The sequence below is a fragment of the Agelaius phoeniceus genome, chromosome 4 (genome assembly GCF_051311805.1).
Source record: "Agelaius phoeniceus isolate bAgePho1 chromosome 4, bAgePho1.hap1, whole genome shotgun sequence".
In the NCBI taxonomy this organism is placed as follows: domain Eukaryota; kingdom Metazoa; phylum Chordata; class Aves; order Passeriformes; family Icteridae; genus Agelaius; species Agelaius phoeniceus.
The window spans coordinates 33,572,781-33,589,546 of record NC_135268.1 but is presented as its reverse complement, the minus strand read 5'-3'; the positions used below and the strand labels follow the sequence as shown (position 1 = coordinate 33,589,546).

The 16,766-nt window shown below is 40.4% G+C and overlaps 1 protein-coding gene across 1 annotated transcript; it reads left to right on the top strand.

The window, feature by feature from the left end:
* The first annotated feature begins 2,248 nt into the window (after window positions 1-2,248).
* On the top strand, window positions 2,249-16,707 carry PPID (peptidylprolyl isomerase D). The gene is made up of 10 exons (XM_054633101.2): window positions 2,249-2,437; window positions 4,090-4,230; window positions 4,669-4,775; window positions 8,042-8,230; window positions 8,985-9,107; window positions 10,616-10,722; window positions 13,361-13,502; window positions 15,734-15,820; window positions 15,898-15,940; window positions 16,476-16,707. The coding sequence occupies exons 1-10, from the start codon at window positions 2,353-2,355 to the stop codon at window positions 16,562-16,564; spliced, it is 1,113 nt and encodes a 370-aa protein (XP_054489076.1). The 5' UTR covers window positions 2,249-2,352; the 3' UTR covers window positions 16,565-16,707.
* The last annotated feature ends 59 nt before the right edge of the window (window positions 16,708-16,766 follow it).

Below are 16,766 nucleotides of genomic sequence, written 5' to 3'. Positions count from 1 at the left end.
TGGGAGATATTAATTCAGATCACATATTTTCCAGAATCTCCTACTGACACTGAGAAAATCACTTGATTTCTCTCTTGTTCAGCTCACATCTCCAAATTATCATGAGATGCATCTTTCTTTGTACTGCTGAAGGACGTTGCACATAGGGACTTCCAAGCAACTAGTGTAAAAAGAATTACTCATCTAGAATCTAGACTATTCCAACTTCACCAGCAAAAAAGCCTGTAGGGACTGAATAAGTCTACTCCTGGAAGAATGAATCATTGCTTCTTCCTGAGAGGAAGCTGCCAACAGCTCTTGCGGGGGACACACACCAACAACACACACTTTACTCTGCTGTCTGCTACAGAAATCTCTTATAGACTCTACTCACTTGGCTAGCAACTGACTCACTGAGATCATAGAATATTTTAGGTTGGGAGGGACTTTTAAAGGTCTTCTAGCCCAACTCCCCTGCAATGAGCAAGGACATCTTCAATTAGGCTAGGTAGTGCAGACCTTTTCAAGGCCCATCCTGGCCTTGAATGTTTCCAGGAACGATGTATCTGCCACTTCTTGGGGCAACCTGTTCCAGTCTTTCACCATCCTCATCGTAACACCTTTCTTTCTTTTATCTAATCTAAACTGACCCTTCCTCTGTTTAAAACCATTAGTCCCTGCCATATCACAACAGGCCCTACTAAAAAGTTTGTCCCTGTCTTTCTTATAGGCTCCCTGAAGTGCTGCTCCATTAAATTCTCCCCCAGAGCCTTCTCTTCTCCAGACTGAACAATCTCAGCTCCCTCATCCCTTCCTCATAGAAGAGGTCCTGTAATCATCCCTTCATCCTTTACATGATCTTGGTGTCCTTCCTCTGGACTCTCTCTAACAGGCTGTCATCCTTCCTGTGCTGGGGACCCCAGAGATGGGTGCAGCACTGCAGATGGGGTCACAAGGGCAGAGCAGAAGGGCAGAATAGTCTCCCTGGCCCTGCTGGCCACACTGCTTTTAATGTAGTCCAGGATATGGTTGGCTTACAGTGTGGCAAGTGCTCATTGCTGGTGTGAGACCACACCACTGCACCTCATCTAGGCTAAGCATAATGATAAAAATATCTCAGCCAGTGACCGTGGCCAAATGCCTCGTGAATTACAGATGACTCAAAGCTTTGGTGGCCTCTGACATCGTGGAGCATGTGAAATCCCTGACACAGCTGCATGACCTGGCTCAGAGAGAGAAATGCCTCAGTGTGGTTCCACTGATTTCTCACTAAGTGTTCCCAGATGGTAGCAGATGGCTTTTCCTTCTGTTAAGGGTTCCCAGATGCAATGTGTAACAGCACTCCGTGCCGATCACCTCTCCCACCCAACATCTGTACAGATGTGTGGGAATGATTACAATGCAGTATATGGACTGCAGTGATTAATATAAATGCTACTTTATATTTTCTTTCAATCTGGGAATTACAACTGCCCTCTGACACATCCAATATTGAGAACATGCTGAGAGAGAGATGAAAACCAGCTTGATGGCACTCAAGTCCAGACATATAGACATGAATTACAGGAGAAAGCCTTCGGAGAACACAAGGAATCAAAGAATGAGAGGTTTCTGGGATGGATTAGAGAAGTCCAAGAAATAAAGAGGCTTATTTTGATCAGCAGCATTCCCAGAAGGACTATAACTTTGCAGAAGTCAGACCCCAGAACTCTTCTGCCTCTTGTTTTTGCCACAGGTACCTTGTCTCCATGATGCCTTTGAGTACAGGACATGGCCATGTTGCACCATTCGTCTGCTTGGGAATCAAGGAACACCCTGAGGAGCCCAAACCAAGTGTATTGATAGTACGTCCATTAGTCAACACAAATGTCCGAAAGAGATTGTTTGCCTTGGAGCAATTATTGTGACATTCATCCTTTGAGAGGAAAAATATTTCGTTTTCAGACCTTAGGAAGGCTGGAGTTATTCTGGATTTCTTAATCTTTATGGGATAATAGTCACTTCGGACAATTTGCCCATTTTACCACGGATCACCACTTTTCACACAGCCTGCCATTTCTCTCATAAAATACAAACCCCGGCAAAACCTAAAATCTCTCTCCTTCCCCCTATTTCCAGGCCTCGTGCGTGTGTGTAACCTCGAGAAAGCAATGCTCCTTCTCAGCGGATTAGCTCCGAGTCACTTAAGGCCGCCGAGAGGCAGGACCAGGGGCGGGCCAGTGCTGCAGCCACCCGCGGGCTCCCGGCTCCAGGGGCCCGGCCGCCCGCCCGCCCCCGCCGGTGGGAGGAGCGCCGAGCGGCCCCGACCCGCGGGCGGCCGGGATCGCGGGCGGCCGAGCGGGCGGAGCCACCGCGCCAGCGGGCAGCTGCGGCATGTCGCACCCGTCCCCTGTCGCCCGGCCCGGCAAGGCCAGCAACCCCCGCGCCTTCTTCGATGTGGACATCGGGGGCGAGCGAGGTGGGGAGGGGGCGCGACGGAGCCCGGGCGAGCGCCCCGGGCCGGGGCGCAGTGCGGGCCGCGCGGGGCCCGGGCCCGGCTGCAGGAGCGGCTCCGGGCCGGGCCGGGCCGCAGCGCTCAGGACGTGGGGGGACCTTGGGCCGGGCCGGGCGCTGCCCTGCGGGCTGCGAGCGCTCGGCCCCGGCAGCGGGAGGAGGAGGGTGCCCCGCCGCGAACGGGCCTCCCCCGGCAGAGCGAACAGGCCCGGGGAACATGGCGAGAAAGGCAACATGGCAGCACAGGCACCCGGCCGGGGGCCCCGGGGGCGATGCCGGGGGTCGGGCACGGCGTTCCCATGGCAGTCGGCGCTGCCCGGCCTCGGCTCCCGGCGCTGCCCACGTGTGCGGCCGCTCCCGCGCCGCTCTCCACGTGCTGCGCCGTGCCGAGCGCGGCCTCGCCTGGAGCTGCCCCCCGGCTCCCATCCCTGGGCCCCGGAGCTGCCGCAGCACGGCGAGCCTGGCCGGCAGCGGGGGCTGCGCGGGGAAAGCTCGGGGAAACCGCAGCCCTGGTTCTCTTGGCAGCGCCAGTGCTGCCAGAGGTCACTCAAAAATCTGGGCGAACGGTCAAAATCGAAATAAGGAAACAACAGCAAGTTAGCTGGGATGCTACTTGAAAGGTTTAAAAATTTTACATGGAAAAAGATAGAGACTACCTAAATCATGTCAGGATATTGCTTTTCACTTATTCATTCTGTTTATCATAAGAATAAAAGAAGAAAGTCTATGAGATAATTTGCCTTTTATTGACTTTCAGTTGTCTAATTTGTTTTCATTCCTGTATTAATTAGAATCAATATATTTACATTTAGCTACCGGTAGAGTGAAGTTATGTTAATTAATTGACTGTGAGGCTGATGAGAAAACAGGAGCGTCAACTGATGGAGGCTGCTAGGAGTGAGAAATAGCTCTGTGAGAAGCCAGTTAGTGAAGGAATGACAATTCAGCACAGAATCCATTTATTAGCAATTACAGGATCTGTTTGCTACTCAAGTCTAATTCCCTTCAGTTAAAACATGTACAGCAATTGTTAAACAATTGCTTGTGGTGTCTCCAATTGTAAATAGCCATTATTCATATGCATATAAAGTGTATCACTGTGTCTTAGTAAAATTCAGGTTTAAGAGAGTAAGGGTAAGGGATGTGTTTAGCAGGAGATTTTTTATGAATTAAAAGTCTCCACAAAACAGTCTTTTTGTATTGTAGCTACTTTTGATTGAACAAACTACATATATACTAAAATTTACATAAAATAAATGTGCATATTAAAATTCATAATTTAGCTTTAGTATATGTGGTGTGATTTCCCACACACCTTTTTTTTGGCAGAAAATGTGTTTGGCATTTTCATTAGTTTTTGGCAGAATCTGCCTTTATTCCTGCTACATTATTCTTGACAGGGGAATTCACTGTTAGTAATAACGCTGCTAAAAACCCAGTGTAACTCCACAAGCAATTGCCATGGAGTAACCCTAAGATGGAAATCAAATAGTAATCTAAATAAAAATAATAATAATAAAGTTTGAAACATTAATTTCTTTTGACATATAATGCTCAATGCATTGCCATGCCAAGGACAAGACTTAAAAATGTCTTATTCTCTCTTTGTCATTTCAGTTGGACGCATTGTCTTTGAATTATTTGCTGACGTTGTACCTAAAACTGCTGAGAATTTCCGTGCGTTGTGTACAGGAGAAAAAGGAACAGGGCCGACCACTGGAAAACCTCTCCATTATAAAGGATGTCCTTTCCACAGGAGTAAGTTCTGGGAAATCCTCTGTTTTCCTATTGGTAACAAAAGTTGTCTACCATTGAAATAATATTAAAAAATATTTCAAGTACTTGTTAAAGAAACTTTACTGAAGGAAAGTTTTTCACTTTTTGATCCTCTGAATGATTATGCGTTCTTACCATGCAATGATAATAGTAAATTATAAATTTAGTAGGAATTTTGCAAAACTAGTTTACTCTGAGTTGTAAACAGGTTGAAATGAATTTCAGGTAAAGGTTTAAATATCAAGTGATATCCACATAACTGAAAAGGAGTACTTAGGTGACTTGGTAAATAAAAGATGGATTTTGGTTCCATTTAGGTGCTGGTGACAAGGATTGCTTTTCATCTTTGAATTGTTTAGTTTTTTTTTCCTTGTGCTTTTGTGCCTTGCTGATAGATTTTATAACTGTTTTCTCTTACAGTTATTAAGGAATTTATGGTTCAAGGTGGAGACTTCTCAAACCAAAATGGCACAGGTGGAGAAAGTATATATGGTGAAAAATTTGAAGATGAAAACTTTCATTATCAGGTATTCTGTTGTAAGCACTGGTTCTATTCAGTTGTGATGTTCAGTGATGTTACTCCTGCTGCAGTAATAAGACTTGTCAGCATAAGCACTAACCATTTACATATCATGTTATGTGTGGTAGCATATGAGCAAAACTGACTGAAAAACTTAGAGATATCACTGTCCCATGGTTAAAGCAAAGCCCTGACTGCAGCTGTACTTGCCCCTAAACATTATTTTAGGAGAAGAAAATACAGCAATCCTCCACTAATCAGATAACAAAATCCTGTATCAGACTTACAAAATCACAGAGTCTGTTAGGTTGGGAAACACTTGTAGCATCAACAAGTCCAAGCCTTGACCAAACACCACCTTGCCAGCTAGAGTATAGCACTAAGTGCTATATACAGTCAGGTCTTGAATACCTCCAGGGATGATGACTCCACCACTTCCCTGCAGCCCATCCCCTTCTGTCAAGAAATTCCTCACAATGTCCAACCTTAACCTCTCCTTGTGCAACTTGAGGCCATTTCCTCTTATCCTGTTGCTGATTGCCTGGGAGAACTGACTGACCCCCCCCACCTTGCTTTCAGGTAGTTGTAGGGAATGATGAGGTCACCCTTGAACATTTTTTTCTCAAAAATCCTCAGCTCCCTCAGCCACTCCTCACAGGACTGAAAGGACTTAAGTTTGGAGCACAAACTGGAGATGTGACTCCAGTGTTCCTCACAAAGATAATTCCAGTTGTGTTCTCTGAAGTCTGACACTTTGGTTGTGCCCACAGCACTGCTGCTAACAGTGTCTGTTCATTGGTACTGTCACAGGGTCACATCCCTGAAGATGACTTTGTGTCCTTACATTTTTGGTTGTTCTTTGAGATCTGGAGGTAGTTATGAACATGATACAAATGATTCCAATTTCTGTACTTCTCAGCTCTAACAAATGTTGTCAAAGTGCCAGAGATATGTTGAAGAACCCATTTGGATCCTGTACAGAGTCTAAGAGCTTGATTCCTGTTATCCATTTGCCGAGTACCTTAGGATTTTACTGGGAGTTTAAATGTCTCTGTTACGTAGAAATTCACTGGCTCTTGCACTTAATCCAGCAGCCCTGCAGTGTTCTCACCCACTATCTCAGAAAACAAAGAGTTGTTTTTGTTGATGTTTGAGGACACTGGAACTGTTTCTTCTTGTGCTGGGTGCATGGACTGTTGCAAATTGCAGTAAACTGCAAAACTTCTGTCAGTAGTCAGCTTATCATCTCAGATCAATCCCACTAGGCTTTTCTTGATGCCACTTCTCCAGCTAATGGCCCTGCTGTTGGGGAACACCCAGCTTACACAACCCCAAGCACTGTTACTATGGCATAGTTTTGCAAGCCTTGGATCTGTCAGAGAATCTGATTTTGTCCAGATTTTTTTGCTTGCTTTATAAGCTTACAAAATGACCACAGAAACCATAATGAAAAAGACACTCCATCTGTCTGCAGTGTTTTTCAAAACACAGCAAGAAAATTCATGAGTGACAACAGTTTTCTTTATAGAGACTCTCATAATTTGGGACTAAAATTGATAGTTGGTCCCAGACAAAATGGAGTTGGGTATAAGTGGGGAGACTGAAAGCACCAGACTGCTCTCTGTAATTTCCAACTTGTCCCCCCACATCTTTACAGACAAAAGGTAAACCTGCAGGTATAAGGCTACACCAGAACTTACTGTGACTTGTTTTTTTGTTTACAAACCATTGCTGTCTAGCACTAGCTGTAACTAGGCAGGGGGTGGGAAGCTAAGGTTTACAGGTCTTAGGCAGTGAAGCAGTGACCAGCCTCAAATGGTATTTGCAGAACTGCTGTGGGGTAACCCTTCTGTTTAACTTGTTTGCCAGCAACTACAATGCAAAGTGTCAGATATTTGTTTTGGAGGCTGCAATCCTACCAGCTGCCTTCTCTTGCTCTGGGACACAGGTTCCTCTGTCATTTGCCATCTCTGACTCCCAGGGCAAGTTTCAAGGTTAGAACAGATAAAGCCAAGATTCCAGTAGCTTTCTGTTGGCTGAGTGTGATTCTGGCTCTTAGCTGTAGAACCTTTTCCCAGAGTTCCTAAGCCAAATTCTGACTGAAAAGATTCAGGCTTACTGTGCCTTATGAGCAGATGAACAGTTCAGGCAGGGAGGTCTCCCTGCCACTATGGAAATCCAAACACTGCGTGGGAAAACAATTTTCAAAACAGCAGGTTCTTGAAACTGGTAGAGAATGTAGGGAAAAAGCAGATGCTTAAATACACCAGGCTCAGACTGTTATCTCAAACTAATCAACCTCTCATTGAGCTCTGAAATCTGTTTCTATGTCCTCTGTGCTATCATCCTTCCCAGAGTATCAAGCTTCTTAACAGTACCACAGCATGAATGCTTTAGATGTCTACCAGTGTCTAGGTATAACATCCTCACTTACATTAAATGGAGTTCCTTGCACTTAATAACCAGACCAACTTGGGGAGAATTACATCTTCATGGCTAGGTTATGCCATTTAAACAAGACATTCACAACACATAAGAAAAAATAGATTTTTGCAGTGCAGAATAATCTATGCACTAGGACAAGAAAAGTTGTAATTCAAAAAAGGAAAAAGTTCTTGCAAGAAACAGGATAAACAGTATCTTCTTACATTAGACTGTTTAAGAATTTTCTTTTAGTTTGAGGCCTCGTGGCTTAAGTGGCAAAACAATTACATAGTTAAAAATCCCAACAGACTAAAAGCTGTGTCTCTAGGAAAGTGAAGGAGATACAAAATCCCCAAACAAAATCACCAAATCATGAATTTCAAAGACCACAGTCCTCTAAACTCCACAGTTCTACACCAGACTTCGTGGGAGTAGCCCTTATAAAATTCACATTACATACCCATCTTAGCAGCTCAACGTTAAAGTTGGTTTCAGTAGTGTTTAACCTCATTTCTTAAGGCCAGTGGTCTTAAATAATTCAGTGAGGAACTTCACTCCTTTCTCAGGTGATCTGAGCTGTGTAGGGGGTGGAGTGTAGAAGCAGACAGGTGTTACAGCATTAACACGTGGCTGTGCTTGCTGGATTGGTAGGGGGCAGGTAAAGACCCTGAGCTGAGCATTTGCCCTCTTCAGTCATGGTGGGTAAAATTAGTTGGCACCTGTATGTAATTGGTTTACCAAGTTGCTATGGCTGTCCTGGCTATGCTTATGATCAGCCTTACAGAACCTTCCATATGGTTTTATAACATGTTTTAAATGCTGATGGTGATCTTTTCCCCCCCAATGCAGCATGACAAACCAGGTCTGCTGAGCATGGCAAATGCAGGACCTGGTACTAATGGCTCTCAGTTCTTTATTACAACGGTGCCTACTCCTCACCTGGATGGGAAACATGTGGTGTTCGGCCAAGTGATCAAAGGAATGGGTGTAGTTAAATTACTAGAAAATGTTGAAGTAAAAGGAGAAAATCCTGCTAAGGTAAGCAAAATGCAAAGCATTGAGGGATGATGTTTATTATTTCATTATATGATGTATAATCATTTCTTCTAAATTCCTGGTGTAATATTTAGAACTATTAAATGTTAGTTATTTTTACTAACTGGTAATTTCCATTTTACTGTCCTTGTTAAGAGGCTTTTGTTCTTGCATTGTACGTTTTCCTTGCACAAACCATTTATTGTTCAACACAGCTGTGAGGGTGGAAGCCTTTGCCAGAAGTGTAGGATGGGCGATGAAATGAAAAGGTGGAATTCACAATCCCACCTAAATGATATGTAATTCTTATAATTTTTATGTCAGAAGTCATGTTTCTGAAAAAGCAATTGGTGTGTAGGTCATAGCAGCTTGTGGGTGTTGGATGAATTAATACCTCTAACTTTAAAAGTCTTGGCAGTTGAAGAAAGAACCATCTTCTCTAATGTAGTAGAATTTCCATGTCTTGTTTTTTTGCTGCACTTCAGCTTGCTGCCAGTTCCTCTTCCAGCCTCCCCGTGAAGCGTGGGTATGGTGTTTTAGGAATGCTGATCCTCTGAACACAACACTTGGTGTGATAAAAGCCTTTTGATGAGGATAGGCTAATGATGTGATGGGTTTCTGAAATAAATGCACCCAAACAACAGATGAAAAAGCCTTTTTATGGACTTTCAAAAATTTCAAAGAGCACTTGGAAGTTACTGCCTTTTTAAAAATTGTCTTAATAAGCAATACTACTATTTACACTTCATTTTTTCAGTTGTGTGTCATCGCCGAATGTGGAGAGCTAAAGGAAGGAGATGACTGGGGAATTACTCCCCAGGATGGATCTGGAGATGCTCATCCAGATTTTCCTGAAGATTCAGATGTAGACTTGAAAGATGTAAGTATTTTTCCTCTTGGGTATTTTACAGATTTCAAGACTTGTAGGTGATCTGAGTTACGTGGTGTCTGTAATGATGTTCATTAAGCTTTTTTCTTAAGGATGGATCGAGGTCCTGGTTAAATGGTGACATTCCATTTTAAGAAAGAGAAGGCTGTGTGGGAAGGGATTGTGATCTCTTTTTTTCAGTGCTAATTTCAGCCCATTTTTTTCCCCCAATAACAAAAATCTCACTTAAAATTGTCATACTTATTTTCTATTCTTGATTTCTTTTTATTTCTGTTTGTGCTGTAATGTCAGGTTGCAATTACTAGTACTCCATCCTGCAGACAACTAACTTAATATTGTTATCTACACACTTTTTAAAATACTCACCCTTCAACAGACTCTGCCCCACTTATTAGAAATAAAGGATTGGCCTTTTAAAAAGGTTTTTTTCTGCATCAGAGGTAGTTGTTCATTATTCCCAGTAGTTGTTTACTTTTTAGATTGTTTAAACCTGCAGAAGATCTGTTGTTGGGAGTTAGGGGCAGACTGGTGAAAGCAGCTCTTCTGCAAGGTTTTAATTTCTCATGTAGGTGAACTAGACAAATTGTGTAAGTCAAACAGTGATTTGTGAGAGAGGGAAGAAAAGGGGGCTGCATGAGTAGATTCCAAATAGAGAATTAAAATAGTAAAAATCCACTTGTGCTAGAAAACAAACTCCTTGGCTGTTGAGAAGCACTTCAACTTATGAAAATGTTTTTGGATAGCCTTTGACGTGGTGCAGAATTGAAGTTGGCAGGTGTCTGTGCCCTTTAACTTAAAACTTGTTCATGTAAACCAACTACAGAAACCATGGTGACATTGATCTCACACTGATCAGTTTTTGCCAAGGTTACTGATTCTAGTAGGGTAGAATAAACAGCTGTATTAATAAACTATTTATAATTACCACTAGAGAAGTAACTTGACGTGTATACAGTTGTGGAAGTGAAATTATGGACTTGCTAAAGACAGGCAGTTCTTTTCTCCTTCCATTGATAACGTTAAGTGTCCAGAGAGGAGAATTGTGTTGACATGACTTCCACTTTGAGCGTGTGCAGAGTTCATGTGAGTGATACTGTTTTGAGAAGCAGAAGACAACATTTCATCAGGAATAAGGCAGTCTTGGTTGAATACTTTGCTTGTAAATTTATCTTCTTTTCTTTGAATAATGGTCAACACCTTTATATATAGCTCTATGTGGGTAGCAGCATTTAGGGAAAAGAATTGCACTACTCTGTCTTCTCTAGTATTTTCTCACCCTTTATACTGTAGGAAAGCCACTAGGAATTTCATCTTTCAGATCTTTGTGTTACAGAAGTGGTTTGAAGTTAGTATTTTGTTTAAAATTGGAGTATTTCTGTTCTGAGATCTTACAGACCTTGAAAGAGAATGGGCCTGGGATCGTACTGTTAAACATTAGCTAATTCATGACTTCTTTCATAAATACATTCATTCTTTATATTTCCCATCTATTTTATTAGGTTGACAAGATTGTGGCCATAGCAGAAGACACAAAGAATATAGGAAATACTTTCTTCAAATCGCAAAATTGGGCAATGGCAGCTAAAAAGTATAGTAAAAGTTTACGGTAAGGCTCTCATCCCTCAATCAGGTAGTTCCTGTAATCCAAATGAACACCACTATTAAGCAATGATTTGTGCCTTTAAAAGGTGCCTGGTGCAGTGCTCTTCTCTTTTCTTTTTTAAACAAAGATCCTTCTGAATCTTGAAAACATCTGGTTGATTTTTAGCTACATAATCAAGTAAGTCTTCTACTCTTTGCTAGGTAAGAAGTATTGTTGAGAACTGCCTAAATACTCTTTATAATACTGCCACTGTGCTGGTACATACCTGAGAAGAAAAGCATAGTAGAATCCAGGGTAGTTAATGGACAGCAAGGAAGGGAAATGATTTTCTATGATTTATAAAAAGCAGTAGCTTTAGGAAATTGCTAAGTTTAAAAGACAAATGTGGCCCTTACTCATTCATTATTGTTTTTTTTTTTTTCTGTGGGTCCATACCATCATCCTCACTTCATGAATAATTCAGACTTGCCTTCAAAATCATAGTCTTTCTGCTTTTGCTTCCATACTGCTCCTTTCATATTTTCATGCTTTTTGCTTTAAGTATATGAACATCTCTTAAAAATAAAGTTATACTTACTGACCTTTATCCCAGCCTTCTTAATGATCACTGGTTAAGCAACAATGACAAAAATGTAAGAAAAAAAATCAGGCATATTTAATGCTTCAGCTGAGATTTTAGCAGACTGGGTTTCAAATAAATGTCACCTTTCTGAACCATAAAATGAATCCTTTAATTGCAGATATTAACCCAAGAGGCAGTGTCTCAACCTGCCCTCAAAAAGCCCATTATAGAAACAGAAACCCCAAAATAAAAGGGATTTCTATGCAAACCTTTTGGAAACTGTACATAAAAAAGGCTGTAATGCATCTTGAAGGACCTTTGTTGTATCTGTCCATTTTCTCTCCCCATTCTTAAGTAAATGCCAGGTATACAAGATTGTGGCCATAGCAGAAGACACAAAGAATATAGGAAATACTTTCTTCAAATCGCAAAATTGGGCAATGGCAGCTAAAAAGTACAGTAAAAGTTAGGTGTCCCTTCCAGTTAGGTGTCTTGCTGACTTTTAAGCACACCCAGTGAAAGCTCTTCCTGTCTGAGCTGCTTTGGTGCTTATTTGTCCTTGTAGATGAAAATCATAGTAATTTTTCTAGACTAAATGAATCTGATCTTTCCAGCTTTTCCTTATAGGCCATGCTTTTATGGACATGCCCTGTAACTGCAGCTTAGAACCTAATACTTCGTGTAGGATGGTGGCCTTTACCTGGCACTTCACTAGAACTGATAGGAAAAGAATAGCTCTTGCCAGGGTATCCCATGGCTTAGGTACAATCCACCTGGCACACCATCTGAAAATGGTTTTTTTCTTTTCACCTACAGTAACCATTATAATCTTCTGTTCTTTTTCTTGTTTTATTGCTTCTTAGCATTTTTTAAAAAATACATTTTCCATGTTAGAATTGACACCTTTTTTTTAAAACAAAGTATTACTTCCTATTATCTCCCTCGATACTTACTTCACTGATTTCTTTAACTTGGAAGCTCTAACCTTATGTCCAGAATGGTTGCAGTCTTTAATGTTTTGGTGTGATTTATAAATATTATACATGTGTTCCATTTGTTTTGAACATAATACAGATTTGTGTTATAACTCTCCTTACCTTTTAGATGTTTGCTCTTTCTTCTTGTTCTCATCTTCAGCAAGTGGAACAAGCACTGGGACTGCATCTAATTTAGAAGCACAAAGCTTCTAATTTACTTTTTAAGTATTGCTAATTTTTGTCATCCAAAGGTTGTACATGAACAACAAAAAAGACAGGGCATGCAAAAAGCGAACTTCCATAGGCCCTCCTCTGCAAAGACTACATTAATTCATAGCATGCTTAAAATGTGAATGTATGCAACTACAATTTTTGTTTTTTAAATAAAACTCAGAGAAGTTCTATCAAATAGACCATTAAGGAGTTAAAACTTTTGTAACCACAGCAGACCTTTGCCACTGGAAATAAAAACTGGACAGCATTAGCACATTGTAAATTAAGAAATGTGCTTTCAAAACAGAGATGTAGTAACTGCTGTGGCTCTGTCCTTAACCAACGTCAGTTTTGAAGTTCAGGAAAAGTCATGAGGACAGTGGGAAGAAGGTGGTGTTACTAATGCTCATAAACCACACTCCTTTACAAAGTAAAGTTAGCTTCAGATTTTAGCCACAAATGCCTAAGCTAATTAAAAGATTATTGAGGGAACTCAAGAAGAGATGAAGCTTCTCGTGAATGTGGAAGGTGCAGTGGTGGTGTTGATTTTCTAGCACTGATGAGCAGTGTGTTTTTTGAGAATAAACTTGAGATAAATTCTGATGTTTTCCTGCAGTAGAATAGTGCATTTGTCTAAGAAAAAGAATGTGCTAATACAGTGGAAGACTAAGAGTTACAGGAAAACATTCCTTAGTGCGAGTTGATTGGTTTTTTAGGGTGGGGTTTATGTATTTAGTTTAATAAGGATTTGTAACAGTTGAATTGAAGCTGCTTTAGAAGTAGTGTGGATAGGTTGGTTCACACATATCTGTGGAGAGATAGCTAAGGGCAGGACAAAATGGAAGTTGCAACACTCATCCATGTTGTGTATGAATCTGTTTTTCTGCAGGTATGTAGAAGCTTCTGAAGAAGTGGCAGAGGAGGCAGACAAACCCAAGTTAAAGACTGTTGCTTTGACCTGTGTTCTAAACATTGGTGCTTGCAAACTAAAACTGTCAGATTGGCAGGGAGCCATTGACAGCTGTTCAGAGGTAAATGTAATGTTTAATATATTGGTCAAGAATTGGCCTGTATAGACACAAGACCACAAAGCTTTTTTAAAGTCTTCAGACAAGCTTAAGATTTGAAAGTAAGCAAGTAGAAGCTCATGGTGAAGTTAGTACTAACTTTCCAATATGTGGCTTTTAAAAAAGATTCTGAAATTGAAATGAATCATTAGAAACAAACAAAAGAGGGCTGTTGCTTACTGCCATAAAAAATGCAGATCATTGTCAGTTTGGATTGTAGAGCTACTTCTTACATTACAAAGAGTTAAACTGTTTTCAGTGAAAGAGGAATAATTTTCTCTGGAAGACAAGTATGAGCAAAATGTTTTACTTGCCTCTCGATTTGATGGCCTTGTATTTTATTCATGGCAGAGACTTTAACTAAATAACTAACCTTCCAGGTAGGCTTAATAGTGAAATAAAATGACTAAATAGCAAGAAAGAAACAAGGTATATAAAATGATAAATCTGGAAAAAAAAGAAAACCAGCAGAATTAAAGGGAAAAAAAAAGGAACCATGACATGGGCATAGTGAAAATTTAGTAAATTTGAGGAAACTTTAAATAATTCAGTAAAACTCCAATAATATGAAGGAAACAGAGGAAAGAATGCTCTTATCTGTTAGCAAAGGATCCTGAGCAGCATCTCCTAGGGCCTTGTGCTGAAAGCAGGAGTCTCACCTTATCTGTGAGGTCGTTAGAATGCTGCCTTGCTTTCTAGCTTGCTGATGGTGGAAAACTTTCATAAACCTATATTTAGAATGGACAAATGGGGAATGAGGAAAGAAGAAAATAGGAAAAATATTGTGTAATGTGCTATCTGTCACCTAGAAAATGGTAAAAACTGAAACAAAAGTGTTACAGGTAGAAATTAATATAACTAATAATACTTGCCATTGTGGGAAGAAAATCGCACTTCCTTTTTTTAAGAGTAAACAATTGTTAGATGAAGGCAACTCCATAGCTATAATAGACTTCTGTAAGTCATTTAGCTTATGTCCCATAACTGTGTCAGTGCTTTAATCAGAACATCAGTTTCCTAAAATTAGCTAGTAAAGTTCTAGGTAATTGTTAATGAGAAACTGTACACTTTTACTTTTATGATTTCACAAGGCCAAAAGCAGTTTAAATTAACAGCCTGGAATACGTGCATTGTTTGGTGTAAATAATGAATTATGAACAGCTGAACCTGTTCAAACAGACCTTGCATTGAAATAGCTGTAAGCACAATGGTCAAGGTAGAACCAAAGAATGCTGCTTCTGTGTATACAATCCAGACTAATTCTTAGCACAGAAGAGGCTGAAGGCTTTATAGCAGGCAGATCAATAGGAGCACCCACAGTAACACTTCCTTTGTATTAACAGACAATACCCAAGTGATTGAGAAAATATGGGTGTGTTGTCTATTAATGACTTAAGGTTAGTAAATTAAATTAATAAAGCAACACATTGCTGTGAAGACATTTCCTCTAAACACTGAGAAGCTATATTCTTTAAATTAAAGACACACTATAGAACTAACTGCAGTAAAAATGTGATCTTCACAGGCAAGATAAGGTAACAGCTAGCTGACCAAATTATCCGAGGTATTTTGAAAAAAATGATCAAAGTAATCAAATAGTGGAACAATCATTTTGCCCAGCCACTGTATTTCCTATTTTGATATTGTCATATTAGAGCTGCCATATACACATTATTGAAAACATTGAGCTTAAAAAAGGCATAATGACTGGAACTTGGCAAAGTTCCTGAAGCACGATGAGATGGATTGCTTGCATGTATTTTTCTAGCCCACAGTGAAAAAAATTTTACAGGAAATCTCTTTATTTATGATGCCATTTGAGGAGGTTTTGGTGCGAAGGAAGGAGCTGCAATAGAGAGATGCCCTGTGAGACTTGAGGTTAGGATAATTTGAACTGCAGCAACTCCTCAGCCCTGACAGCTCTCTATATATACACACACAGCAGCTGTTCCATTTGGGCCTTGTGTGTGCTCATCCTTCACAAAAGACCACTTTTGCTGCAGCCATACTGAAGCTGATTACTTGCTATTCAGTGTGCTGCATTATAGCATTCCTTTTTACACAGTTAATGTTTTGACAGCTTACCCTCAAACCAACTGTGAAGATTGTCTGCTGGTGTGAATTGTGCCATTTGTGGAGATGGGAGGCTGTGAAGTATAAGAAATGTTAATGTGACAATTTTATTAAATTTACAGGCTCTTAAAATAGATCCAGCAAATACTAAAGCTCTCTACAGACGGGCTCAAGGATGGCAGGGAATAAAAGATCTTGATCAAGCACTGGTAATGATCACTTCTTTTTGTCTTTTTAAATTTAAAGTTCTGTCAGATCATTAATTTATATTTTTCTTTTATTTAAGGCTGATCTTAAAAAGGCTCATGAAATAGCCCCTGAAGATAAAGGTAAAATAAGCTGTTTCTTTAAAAATTCCCTTAAGAATTTAGCAAAATATCCAGGGCAGTATTCAGTTGGAATTAATACCACTGTGATGCCTAAAATGCTAGCTTCTTAAACACTGATGTTCGCTAAGCAGAGAACCCACTGAGGTGGAAAACCTGATTTTATACAGCAGTGATGCTTCTGTTGCACTGGAAAACCTGCTTATGTAGGTCAGCAGCATTCCTCTTGAACTATGTCTGTATCTCACAGGGCTCTTACTAGCTTAATTTCCTCCTCTAATTGCGTGACATTTTTATCTCCTAAGTTCTGTATTGGCACCTACACCATTCTTGCTGCATGCTCTTCTATGTGGTTGCCTTACTAGTTGACACAAAGCAAGGGACAAGGCTTTTGCTGCTAGTATCTGACCTAATCAAAGATTAAATGCAGTTTTATGAAATATAACATAGGTAAGTTCCAGCAGTGACCTGGTGTTAACCTATGAGGAGACCTAATGTAAAGAGATTACTGTAACTCTGTCATTTTCTTTTTGAGCAGCTATCCAGACGGAAACACTCAAAATCAAGCAGAAGATAAAAGCCCAAAAGGAGAAAGAGAAAGCAGCTTATGCTAAAATGTTTGCTTGAATTCTTTTTTCCCTAAACATTTCAATCTATGCACCAATTCATGCAAAAGGATAAATGGAGTTGCTTCTTTCACTTGCCCTCTGCTGCAGTTTTCAGTGTTTACAACACAAAAGTCTAATAATAAAGACAAACTGTTCAAAGTTGATGTGGTTTTCTCTCTTTTAAGCTGTAGTAACTTGTGTTTTGCAACTCAGGTATTTTT

Coding starts and splice junctions, on each gene's coding strand:
- PPID (XM_054633101.2), top strand. CDS start 2,353: ATGTCGCACCCGTCCCCTGTCGCCCGGCCCGGCAAGGCCAGCAACCCC. Junction 2,438..4,089: donor GGACATCGGGGGCGAGCGAG/GTGGGGAGGGGG, acceptor TTGTCATTTCAG/TTGGACGCATTGTCTTTGAA. Junction 15,941..16,475: donor AATAGCCCCTGAAGATAAAG/GTAAAATAAGCT, acceptor CTTTTTGAGCAG/CTATCCAGACGGAAACACTC.